This window comes from Centrocercus urophasianus, unplaced genomic scaffold, assembly GCF_019232065.1.
Source record: "Centrocercus urophasianus isolate 14NV4802_14NV808 unplaced genomic scaffold, USGS_Curo_1.0 seq_17, whole genome shotgun sequence".
NCBI classification, from domain to species: Eukaryota; Metazoa; Chordata; class Aves; order Galliformes; family Phasianidae; genus Centrocercus; species Centrocercus urophasianus.
In genome coordinates this window covers 7,198,142-7,211,507 of record NW_024884722.1, presented here as the reverse complement: position 1 = coordinate 7,211,507, position 13,366 = coordinate 7,198,142, and the positions used below count along the sequence as shown (strand labels likewise).

The 13,366-nt window shown below is 37.4% G+C and overlaps 1 protein-coding gene across 5 annotated transcripts in view; it reads left to right on the top strand.

The window, feature by feature from the left end:
* Positions 1 to 13,366, top strand: part of ATRNL1 (attractin like 1) — a 427,623-nt gene that overhangs the window by 36,549 nt on the left and 377,708 nt on the right. For all 5 annotated transcript variants that reach the window (XM_042818666.1, XM_042818665.1, XM_042818667.1 and 2 more), the window contains exons 2-5: positions 2,183 to 2,266; positions 4,214 to 4,327; positions 5,853 to 5,981; positions 8,879 to 9,087. In XM_042818666.1, coding sequence (XP_042674600.1) covers positions 2,183 to 2,266; positions 4,214 to 4,327; positions 5,853 to 5,981; positions 8,879 to 9,087 — 536 coding nt within the window. The remainder of the gene's footprint in view (positions 1 to 2,182; positions 2,267 to 4,213; positions 4,328 to 5,852; positions 5,982 to 8,878; positions 9,088 to 13,366) is intronic.

The following is a 13,366-nucleotide window of genomic DNA, read 5'->3' as shown; positions in this document are numbered from 1 at the left end:
CAGCAGGAGAGAAAAAAAATTTCATTCAAGACTCTGTGGCTAGAAGAGGGTGGTCCTCAGTGTGCCCAGCCAAGTGGGGCTGGGTCTTCCAAGACATGAGAAGGGCCTCATTTAAGAACTTTGAGTCACTGCTGTCTTTAAAGTCTTATTTCTTGTTTTTGTTTTTGGTATTTTTTTTTTCCCCCTATGCCTTTGAAGGTTTATGTTTGGAATTATAGAATCATGGAGTTGGAAGGAATCTATAAGGATCATTGAGTCCAACTCCTGGCTCCATTTAAGATCAACCAAAAATCAAATCCCATCTCTGAGAGAACTGTCCAAATGCTTTTTGAACTCCAGCACCTTGCTCCCATGACCACTGCCCTGGGGAGCCTGTTCCGGTGCCTGACCACCTCCTGGTGAAGAACTTTTTCCCATTTCAGACCTGGCCCCTTCCTGTCACAGCTTTATGCTGTTCCTTTAATTTTTCTGTACATGTGAAAGTGAATATTTTTGAAAATTTATATATGCGACTTCAAAGGTTGTAAGATATACAGAGCTGCTTTTCAGCTGGACTTTGGATGAGAAAAATCAGCTGTGCCCTGGACAGTGCTATCAGAGTTGTCTCTGGGAGGCTTAAAGCTCTTCATTTTATAATGAAATAAATGGATTTATTTAATTGTATTCAGTATTACTTATTCTTAATTGTTATCCTTCCACACTATAGTGAAAAAAAATGAGGGTTTCTGAGTTTATATTTGCATCACTGGTCATCACTGCAATGTTTCAAAGAGTAGGATGGTCAGTGTACAGCCTGAGCTGTAGGACGTAATTGTATATTTAAAAAAAAGGCAGAAAATGGGGCATATAGTGAGGTTACTGTGTGCCAAAGATACTAGGCTACTTCAGAAGGCTTTAATGGTAATAGATTGTTGAATTTTCTCTGCTGTTTTATCACTCTGTGCAGATTAATGTGAGGTACGTGGAAGTGTATGTGTGAGGGGATGGCTCCATGTTCTAACGCCCATAGTAATGAGCCTTGAATTCTGTTATCACTCAGAAAGAGTTATAGCAGAGGGTTGTGTTTAAAAATGTCAGCCTAGAAGTTGTTCAAAGAGCAAATAAAAAGCTAGGATGAGAATAGAACAAAGCAGAAATCAGTGTTTTGCTCCAGTACGGATTTATGGCTCCCCTGCATCTTGAATGCAATGTGCTGATCTCTGTGCTGATCTTCAAAAAGGCTAGAGGAAAACAGAAAGATTTATTAAATGAAGGCAGCAGGGAAGATCAAACTTAGTTATCCTGTATGAGAAACAGGGAAGGGAACGAAAGCATTTCTCAGGATGGCAGAGTGAAGGAAGAGCGGCCGTGCAGTTCCCCATGTTGTGGGTGCAGGGCAGAATGGTGTTATGGTTCCCTGGCTCTCTGAATGCCAGTGCTGAGTGTCACATGGGTTAGCCAGGAGATAGGCTCATGGCAAAAAAAAAAAAAAGCTGTGATTCCTTTTTGTGTAACATGCAGAACTTGTTCTTGTGGGAAGTTCCACGTTTCAAACGTCTTTACGAGTTTACATGGGCAGGTTCCTGGGAGCTCTCTCTCTGAGGTTGATGTTTGGGTTGACACTGAGTGGCTGTTTGGATGTATTTTCTATCTAGTCCAGTGTTCTGCTTTCCTGTGTCTTATTGTTGACTAGGAATAAAAGAGGGGCAGACCGGCAGATATGTGTACTGAAACTTATTAATGCATTTCTCTAGATCTTGAACTGCTGCTGGTCTAACTTTTGGAAGTAAGATAAAAAGCAATAGCAAAAGAGATGAGCAAACAAAGATAAAGTATTCCTTTAAAAGAAACAACAACATAACAGTATAAAGCAAAACCAATCAAAACCAACAAATAACAAACACAAATGTGTGCCTATTGAAAAACTTAAATTACATGTAATATCTTCTTGCTACTAGGCTAGAAAAAAATCAATGTCTTGTGATTGATGATTACAGGAAGAAAACAATGATATAGAATAATCAGAATTCTTTCGGTAGGCAAAAGTAAAAATAATGGCAAAAAATGTGAAAGTAGTTAACTCTTTCCTCAGCTCCCAATTTTCTTTTTATCCGGAAAAAATATACTAGTATCTTGATGATTTCAGTTTTGTTTGCTTAAGAAATGTCTCTGTTATATCACAGCTTTGTTTTTTCTCTTGTAGGTTAACAGAACCTTCAGGATATTTAACAGATGGACCAATAAATTATAAATATAAAACAAAATGTACCTGGTTAATTGAAGGATAGTAAGTATCTGTTCTCAAAGATTAAATTTTCTGACAGTTTAGTGTTTTGGAAATGTAAAGAACTCAAATGGAAAGTGCATCTGGATACATTATAGAACAGTACCTGTGTGTATATATTTATAATGTAAAAAGGACTTTCAAATTTTCACAGAGTTGGCCAAATTCCATTTTCATTCAGATTGCTGGTGTTGGAACGTGGCCAGCTCTGCGTGCTTCTCAAAGTGCTATGATAAATTTGTTGCCTGTTTGAGTACCTCTACCTAAGTCCCTTGAGTGGTTTCAGGATCCTGTTATCAAACTTATTATCATATTCTTCAGTGATAAATCAGGAATAGCTTCCAGTCCGATGATAATTTGCTGGTTAAATGATGCTCAGAAGTTGATGCTTCCATAAAGTGTCCCAGTTTTTTCCCGTGTATTTTATTTTAAAGTTGCTACAGCTTGGATGTTTCATACATTTGTTACTGATTTTCCAGTTTATGCAGCACAGAAACACAGCCATGTATAAAACAAGATGCATACGCTGGTCTGACTGACTGCAGGGGCACAACTTTGTTAAATTTTGATGGGAATCTTTTCCCCAGGGTTGATTGGGATTTTTCTGAAGAATTCAATCAGGTCTGAGTTTTACTAAGGCTGTAGAAGAAAATTACTCCTTTTTCTGTGTATCCATGTTGATGTTCTCTTGGTACACTTTAGACTTGTCTCTTTTACTAAAGCTAGCACAAGAATAGCTGCTCTGAACTACAACACACTGAAGTGGAAGCATGCCTCAGGACTGTATGCAAACTCTGCTTTGAAGTTGGTCTTCACTCTGTTCCTCCTTTTTGCAGGAGATGGTAGAGTGCTTAGCTGGGGGGGAATGATGTGCTGCAGAGCACGTGGGGGAACAGCCCAGTAACAGCGCAGAATGTCAGTGCGTGAGGAGCTTGTATATATGTATATGCTGGTCTTTCTTAAAAAAACAAATGGGTGCAACCAAAGCTCTTGCTTGAAAAACTAACATAAAGCAAACAATGAAGTCCCGTTTGTTTTCTGAAGTAATAGATTGCCTTTGAGCCTGTCAGTAGGAAAGCAGAATAATTACAATCCCCATTCCGATCTCTCTTGAAACCTGGTGAAAATGGACTGCCAGGTGTGATGGGGAAACTTGTAATTTTAAAAAAGGGGGGAGGTGCTGCACTGGATTATCCAGTAACTGCAAGCAAAGAAGATGGCACAGAAATTTTAAAGATAATTCTGTGTTTTGTTGGATGTTTTCTTTCTGCTGCTTTTTTTCTCCTTCAAGTTCCTGTACTACAGGACAGGGTGATATGAAACTCCCTAAAGGGGAAGAGGAGCTTTGTTGATGCATGGCACAAGTTGCTTTGGAACTTTGTTTGGAAACAGTAACAAGCATAAGATGCATTTTTAAAATGTATTTTGAAATATTTTCAGTGCTTTTCCAGTTGTATGGTCCTTGTAACGGGATAAAATCTGAGGAAAAAACCCTCTTGCATTTCAGCATTAATATTGCTTGCTGTTTTAATTTTGTGTATTAAAAGTTTTAGTTATTAGTATAATGTCGGAATGAGAATTTATAGAGGATTTTCTCTTGAAAGACTCTAAACCTGTTATTCCTGATGTTTTAAAGTAAAAATAATATTCTAAAATGAGATTGTAATGGCTTTAAATTTGTGGTTTGGAACACTGATTTAAAAACCTTGTGAACTTGAGACTCTTATAAGTTTTCAAGATTATTTAGGCTTGGACTGCAGATGTTATTTTTACTATATTGTAAAATAAAAATGGAATATTTACTTGCTCTAAATTTTGTTGTTTAACTCAAATGTTTTTTAGCACTCAAATAATTTTAATAAAACAGTGCAAGCATGATCAATTTTGTTGTAAATTGTCTTATAAACTCAATATTTCTATAACTAACACCAATGTTTTTTTCCCCTCCAGCCCTAATGCAATACTAAGATTAAGATTTAATCACTTTGCTACAGAATGTAGTTGGGACCATATGTATGTATATGATGGAGATTCAATATATGCACCTTTAATAGCAGTATTTAGGTGAGTGTAATTTAATATCCTTTTACTCCCAATAATCATAGAGATTTGCTGCATGGAAGTGATGAAATGTCTTTGTTTTTCTAGTATTTTCGTTCTAAGAATTGCAACTCCAGTAAATCTTTTATCAAATTAATATTTTTTTGTCTGGAATCATAGATTTAGAAACAAATATAAAGTCAACAATAGTTAACAGTGAATGTAACTAGTAATAAATAATAACTAGTTCCTTGCTTTTGAAGCCGTGATAAAATGCTGTGGTAAAGTATTAAGTCCACACACTGCACTTCTTCTGCATCCAAGAGATAAAAAATCAGATCATGTGAATGTTTCCTCCATTCTGGGGTTTTATTGGAACTTTTCAGTTGGTTTATTCCTACCTTTCTGTTAATGTTTTGGGAAGCATTTCAGACAGAATGCTGTAGGTAAGTGGGCTATAGTTTATTAGAGTTTTATGAGAATAATGAAGACTAATGTTCTACGCTTGGACTGTTGGAATGAAAGTGTGGGATCCTAATCCTCTGATATCAGTAAAAATTTTATCTTTTGAAATACAACTGCTGTCTCACGGCATGGGGATTTGTGGCAGAAACTGTATTTCATTGTGAAGAGAAATAAAGAATTGTATTCCGCGTTACGTGTTATGAAATATTGATTATGCTGCTGAAGTCTGGAACAAAGCTCAGCTCATTTCTCTTTCCTGCCCAACTTTATCCATCTACGTTTTATTTCCCTCTTCTCTCTGCGTGTTTATGTGATTGCTTGCATTTCCTTGCTTTCCTCTTCCCTCTTCAGGATGTTAAATGTGTCTGCCTGTTGCCCAGGAGTCTGACTTGTAGCATGAATAGGAGGAAAGAGAAGATCCCTCATCCTGTATTCTTTACTTTGCATTTTGTTCTCAATTTATTGATCTGTTAATGCTGATCAGGGATTTCTGTAGCTTTTAACTTACATTCAGTGTGGCACAGTTTTATGCAGATGACCTCATTTCTCAGTATACTGATGTGTTGCATGTCTTTCCTATGTCAGTCTGTATTGAAAAGAGAACGTTCTTCTGAGGTTCTAAAAAGTAATTTTAATTTGAAATCAGCTTTTACATGGAAATTAGTTTGTTGTGAATTTTGAAATTGTTTTAATAAGATAAACTTGTAAAGGTGCAAATGTTGTGTGGAAATACAGCTCATGCTGGAAGTCAGTAAAACTTAAGCATCTGCCTGAAGGATTTATTTTCAAAATTAAAATGTTTTAAAGCTAATGCTTCCCGTGCATGCACCTTCAGAATGATCTGATGTGGAACTTTGCATTAATGTGTGTGGGAAGCTTTTTTTCTTAGGAAAACCTACCTTAATTTTCAGAGGCATGGATAAGTTTTAAAGAAAAAAAAAAAAAAACAAAAAAAACCAACAAGCTAGATTGATGATTAATTTCTTTGAGTTAATGTAATTAACAACCTGGATGCCAAACTCTCCCTCCCCTTCCCCTGATTTTGAAAATATTACTCCTTTTTAATTCTTTTATTCCCCTCCAGTGGTTTAATAGTTCCTGAAGTACGTGGAAATGAAACTGTACCTGAAGTAGTTACAACATCTGGCTATGCATTGCTACACTTCTTTAGTGATGCAGCTTATAACCTAACTGGATTTAACATTTTTTACTCGTAAGTACTTTTTAAAAATAATTACTTTGTTAGTCAGCCTAGTATTCCTTTTAAGAGAATGATAACTGCAGGGCAAGTATTTATCTGCTGATATTGTTAATTGTGTAAGGATTGTACTTTGTGGTATATTTCTAACACAAGGAAGCTGGAGGTTGTAAGGAATTGTCTTTAAGAAGCTAGTTGAGAAAAACAAAAACCCCTACATAGTGCATTATACTGTTGTCTGTGCAGCTTCATAGGCACTCAGTGTATATTTGTCCCATGACATATGGATCTAGGAAGTATTGTCCTTCCAGTATTTATCCAACACACAAAGTTGTTGTATGGAATAGAAGGGAGATTATATCAGCTGTGTCAATTCCCTTTTCTGGAACTAGAATCCCCTGCTTTTTTTTTTTTTTCCTTGTTGAATGTGTATTTGTGGATTTTGACACCTTCACCAAAGTTCTTTTATTTTTGTGCCAAACACAATGGGTTTTATGCCATTCTTTTTCTACGTTTGTTACTTCTCCTATCTTCTATCTGTCATCATTCAGGGGGGTTGGACTCGATGATCTCTGGAGGTCCCTTCCAACCCCTGCAGTTCTGTGATTCTACCTCCATAACTCTTATCTGTTCTTCTGGTTTCTCTTCAAATCTAATCTGGCACAACTGTGCTGTGCTTTTGTGAGTCCGCTGCTGATAGGCACATGATGTAGTGTATTTTTATGTTGGATGGTTGGTTCAAGAGAGGATTGCTCCATCTTGTTTCTCATGGGATAGTTCTCCTATGATCACAGATATTCTTTTCATTTCTTTCAATCCCTTCAGATTCTGAAATACCAAGTATTGGAGTGTGATGGCCAGTGCTACACTTCAAACGTGGCAATGCTTCTCTTTTTTGTTCAGTTTTATTCACTTGTTTAAATTTCCAATTTGCATTTCTGACAATAGCTTTTCACACAGGTCTTTAAATTTTCTATGGGCAGATTGTTTCAGTAATTCGCCACCCTTTTATCAGATAATAAGAATTGGGGAAACCTTTAAATATGGAGCATTGAAAGTGTCAGCTGCCGTCAATAGTGGATATTTTCCATGTTTTTCTGTTGACATCAGTAAAATGCAGTCACCTGGCGGACATCTCTATTAAAATTAGATAATTTTTTCATTTATCCCTTATGCTTTGCTTTTTTTTTTTTTTTTTTTTTTTGCACATATGTACTTGTTTTGAGAGCAAATGGCAATATGAAGTGTCAGTTTTAAGAAATGAGAGCATGTCCTCTGCATTCTTTATGCTTAGGAAATGTGAATACTATGTGTTATTCCATTTTTACTTAAAAACTGGCAGTTTTTCCACTTAGGTCCCTGCCTATGTAATGGAATTATGTGTGATTTATAACTCTACTCTTTGAAAAGCATTCATTGCAACATTAGAAACAATTTTTATTTTTTTTTAACAAGTCCACAGTACCTCGTTTGATGCTGAAAGAAATAGCTGTGAGTGCTTGTTACAGCTGAGTTAATTTTTGTCTGTCATTCTGATCTGTTTTACTTTGCTTCTGTTACCTTCTTCCTCGGTTTGATACCCTAGACAGTTTCTTGACTTCATCTTCATAGTCCACCCGTGTTCTTTTATTTGAACAAGTCAGGAGTGCAGTGTTTGTGATTGACGTGCCATCCCAGCTGCAAACAGAAATGGTTATTCCAGAAATCTGTGTTAATCTTTGTGTTCTTTAAGTCAGGCAGTCTGCTTCCAGCTCCACCCTTCTAGTTTTTTTCCCATCTACAGGGTGGAGTCAGTGTTAACCTCGTCAGGGATTTGTAGTAACAGTTTATTTTGAGTTTTAACCTAACTCTTCCCTGTGAGTCATCAAAGATTTCAGAGCCTTTTTGGATTTCCTCAGGCACTTTACTGCCCGAGATGTGTATTTTGCTCACAGAATCTCCTGGACCCAGATACATCAATGTCCTTTATTCCTTCAATCTCCAAGGAATTGCCTACATTTCTGGAACCTGCTTACATAGTTCAGCAGAGTCTAGTTGCCTGTGATCTCAGGGTTTGGTGGGGTGTATCACAGAAATATGAAATCCCACAGCAGTCACCAACTTCTTCCAGCCCTAGCTTTGCTATTCTTGCATCTCTCTCACTCTGGACTTAAGAGGCATAGTAAAGGTGGCTCTATTAAGGCTGCTGCCTTTACATAATGTCAAGATATTTCAAGCCTTTGTATACATACACACACACACACACACACACACACACACATATTTTCCCCTTGGATACTAGATGTTTTGTTTCACAACATGGAACAAATCCAGTCACGAAAACTCTAAATGCACTTGATGGAGTGTTGATTGCATTACAGATTCTCTAGGAGAGCAAGTGCTGCAGGGACTGTAAACTCCCTGCTGCAGCAGAGGTGAGCTGTGTCAGAGTTCAGGCAAACTGTATAAAAAGCTTTTCTCTCAAGTATTGCCACCTGGATCCGCATTCAACTTCAAATCTACTTTAGAAGCCCCATTAAGAATCTGTTTTTAAAAAAGTGCTGCTTATCTGACAGGGATGCCAAGATCTTCCTCAATTTTAATTTATATTTTTGTGAGGCACTGCTTGCAGTTGCTTCCAGTGTGAATAATACCAGAGAACAGGCACGTCCTTCTGCTTATTGTCAATATTTGATGATGTATGAAATGACTGTGATACTGATTGCACCACAGGCAATATATGTAAGCCTGTAAGGAGTGTTTTGCAAGACCCTTGACTGTCAAATGATTAAACTTCTACTTTATCAGTGCTTAGGAATTTTTCAGAAAAATGCACTTTATCAAATAAATGCTATTGGAATGATGTGAGATAAAAACCTCTCTCATCAACTCTTAGCTTGTCATCTTCCTTAATTTACTTTTTTTTCTACCAGAATTAACTCTTGTCCTAATAACTGTTCAGAACATGGAAAGTGTACAACCAGTTTGTCTGTTCCAAGCCGGGTATACTGTGAATGTGACAAGTATTGGAAAGGAGAAGCCTGTGATATCCCATACTGTAAAGCCAACTGTGGCAGTCCAGACCATGGGTACTGTGATTTGACAGGCGAGAAGCTGTGTGTATGCAATGACAGCTGGCAAGGTAAGAGTTTGTTGTTTTTAATGCAAATTCCCATCCTTAAAGAGTAAGCACAAACAACAAAAGAACTTAAGCAAATTTTCATATGGGAACTCTACTTTAATGAAATAGAACTCTACTTTAAATGAAATAAAAAGCTAACAACTTTACCTGACACTTTTTCTTTGAAGACAATGCATGACTACCAGATCTCACTTCTCCAGTGGTGGACATTATTTTTGGATCACTGATCTGAAACAACAATGGCAGTAAAATTGTTAGCATATTCAACACTTGTGAAGGCAAAATTTCCTTCCAAAGCTTAATTTCATGATTGTTTGCTTTTTCAATTTTTAAATACATTAGATTTTCCTCCCCACCTTTTTTTATTTTCAAATCATGGTGTTTTATTCGTGCTCTGTAACGTTCCCTGTATATTCACTGTCAGTCTGAGAAGGTAAGCTGCCTTTATGCAGTTGTGCCTGCGGATGAGTACTGTGGACTAACAGATGCACTGTAAGTATATTGTACTTCTACTCACAGTAGCTTTTGTGTAGCCCTACTATAATTGTTTCTTACTAAAGTTCATTTATTTAAGCTCTTAAATGTTTAATTCGCTCGTTATAATATGTTAGATATTATTGGTTATGTTAGATGATATTATTGACTGTTCCTAGTAGAAGTCTCAGTGGGCTTAGCTTGCTATGCACTGAAATGGCCTTTATTTTCTTAAGTATTAAATACTCCCAAATTACTTTGATACAATGCTGTTTTCCCATTCCTTAATGCCTCTACTTTGTTTCACTGCTGCCTCTTTTCGTATGTCCAAGGAAATGGCTGTTTTACTGCTATTAACTGTCACACCTATTAGAGCAAAGAGAGCATGAGATTTAATGCATTTCTCTTGTAAATAATTAATGATGTTGTTCATTAAAAGACAGTCAGTGCACCCACAGAAATCCCCTGCAGGAAGTGGGTTACAGCAATATAGGCATTGAGTGGGAACAGCCCTGTCACAGATGTGCTGCTGAGTCCTCAAGAACCTCTCATGACTGTAGCACTTTAAAAAAAAAAAAAAAGCTGAAAGATAAGCCTCTATAAGGAAGTTGTGAATAGGATTTGCAGCAGGACTTGCAGCCTTCTGTTTGTGCATTGACTCCATGCAGTATTGTGACCTTCATGGTTAGCACCTTCTTTTCATCTAGCACTTCTGTAACAGCTTTCTGTTCTTTCCTACAGCAAGCAGGAGTTAGACTGATAATTCACTTAATTCTTCATTGTGTTCTCACAAAATCTATGTTCTTTTCAATTGAACAATTGTTCAAATTGAAAAAAAATTCAATTGAACAATTTCAATTGTTCATTTCTTATTGTATCCCAGGTAAAGCGGCTTGGATACATAATAGATTTTCCTTTAAAAAAGGAATGTATAAATAAAGTCAAACTTTCCTTAAGACTTCTGGAAGACTACTAGCTTGTGTTCACTGTTATTATGTGTACATATATTTTTACATCTGTATTTCTTCACGAATTCTAAACTGTCAGCATTTTCTACATAGGCTATTTGCAATACAGGACCCATAAATGTTTCTCCTTATCTTACTGCTGTTACAATCTGCCAGCTCTTTTGTTGTTGTTTGTTTCAATTGATTATTTTAAATAGTTTCTTCTTTTGAAGAAAACTTTGTTCCTTCTTGTTTCACATGATGTTGGTTGGAGTATGTTTAGTCCTTACACAGGAAGAAAAAATTTGTTGGACTGTGTTGAATACGATATACAGAGAATAAAATTCTCACTTGGAAGATGGAAAGGGTATTTTGTATTGCACCATAGGAGTTTCTTTTTTTTTTTTAACAATAGTGACATCTTGTGGATGCTGGGAAAGTAGCACCAGTAAAGAAACCAGTGTAGTGCAATGAAAAAAGAGAACAAGTCCTCTTTGGGATAGAACAACTGTTTTTAGGAGAAGTTAAGGTCTTTATTATATAGCATACACTGTGAAAGATGGGTGCTGTATCTTCAGTTAGGCATTTGTCATGCACAGACAGAATGATGCCATGACAATGAAAGTAAATAATTAAGAATAATAGCATTCATTTTCTTTTCTTTTTTTATTGGGGGTGTTTTATTAATAAAATATTCTCCAGTAGTGTTCTTTAACTTCTTTAAGAAGCTGAACTTAATGGCACTGGCAGCTTAATGTGTGTTAGCTTCTTTTTCTGGTGTCTAAAGCTCTAAACTGTAGTTTGTAGAAAGGAATTATTAAATGTATAGCATGACTGAATAGTGAAACTGATGGAGTGGGCATCTATCAATGTAGTTCATATTAAAATAATTTGTAACTGACAGGAAAATGCAACACATTTACCTGAACCTCAGCATTTGATGGTAGGAAACAGTTGAAACTGGAGAAGTTAGGAAATGCACAAGGGAGTAGTAAGAGCAATGGAGCTGCTTAATTTGAAATGTCAGTGGGAGTGCTAAGAAAGCAAGTTGGGATGGAGGGACATAAGTAGTACTTCAGATCTGTTCCCTTTGTTACGTAGTTTTTATCAGTCATAAGACAATGAAATCTGGTCATATGAAGGTGGAAGTTGCTCTCGATGGGAAGAAGGAACAGAATATCCTATAAAAAAGAGGAGTGTGTGGGACCAAATTGCTTCAGTATAGGTTGTAAATGCACACATTTGGTGATTGGGAATATGAAGACTTTTTAGCTTGTGGGATTGAAGTAGGTGACATAGGAGAAAACTTGCTTGTCTATCAACTAGAATACAAACTGATACGTTACATTATATTGAATATAAAATTTAGGCTGTAAAGCATTAAGTGCACTAATAGGATCATCAGCTACAGTCTACAGTTAAATGTAGGAATATATTAGTACTATACTTCATTTTTATTTTTACACTTTTATGAATAGAAATTGCACAGAGGAGAATCATTAAAATGATTAGAGCTATGCAATATAGCTTATTTAATCTGTTAAAAAGGAGGCTAAGGGGGAATAGGATTGCAATTGGTAAACTTTTGAGGGCTGTATATAATTATAAAGACAAGTCAGTTCTTTAAGACAAGTGATATCAACACTAACAGAAGAAAAATTAGTGACAGGCCATGCATTTTTTTTTTCCTTCCTTCATTTGTACTCAGGCCTGTGGTCTGAATATACTGAATATATATGGTCCAACCATTTGCTAAAAGATGGCGCCTCTTGTGCTCCACTGATGCTTACTGTGGGAAAATGTCCCTGTGGGCAATAGTGAATGCAGCACCCTGGGCATCCTGGCTGCCATTTGTCTTATTTCTCTTACCCAGAACTGCATCTCCACCCCTCCATTCATTCTTTGACTGTGGGTTGATGTTTCTTCACGCATGTCCCCAAGAGCCCAAATTCTTTCCTTTTACTTTGTATTTTTTTTCCCTGCAGCATTTACACTCCTTTTATTTGTCTTAAAGAATGGGTAGCAGGTGATGTGGTGAATGTGATTATCTCTACAGTCCAAAGCCATTCTGCAGCTGATGGCTATGTGCTTCCAGTAAGGCTTTGGCATCAATTCTTAACTTTTCTGGTACCAGTCTGTTTGATCAGGACACTAAACTTTAGAAAAGCAGACTTCAAACTACTCAATGGATTGCTGGCCAAGATCCCCTGGCGCGCTGCCCTCAAAGACAAGGATGTTGAGGAGAGCTGGCGGCTCTTCAAAGATGCCCTCCTGGAAGCACAAGAGGTCTCCATTCCTCTGAATAAGAAAGTGGGCAGGCGAGGTAGGAAACCGGCATGGCTCAGCAAGGACCTGCTGAGAGAACTGAGGGCGAAGAAAGGGGTGTACAAGCTCTGGAAACAAGGCTGTGTCACCTGGGAAGAATACAGGAATGCCGTCCGGACTTGCAGACGTGGGATCAGGGAAGCCAAGGCGCAGGCAGAACTGAACTTGGCAAGGGACGTGAAAAACAATAAGAAAACCTTCTACAGGTACATTGGCCAGAAGAGACAGGCCAAAACGGGCGTACCTACTTTGGTAAATTTAAAAGGAGAACTGGCTTCAACAGATGAAGAGAAAGCTGAGGTGCTGAATGAGTTCTTCACCTCGGTCTTCACTGGTGGCCAGGATTCTAGTCTTTTTCACGTCCCTGAACCCTGCATCCCCAAACCTCTATGTGGGGACCAAGGAGGTAAATCCCTCCCCACTGTAAGGGCAGAGCAAGTCCGAGAGTGCCTCCTTAGACTGAATGAATTCAAGTCTATGGGGCCGGATGGCGTGCATCCCAGGGTCCTGAAGGAGCTGGCTGAGGTGGTTGC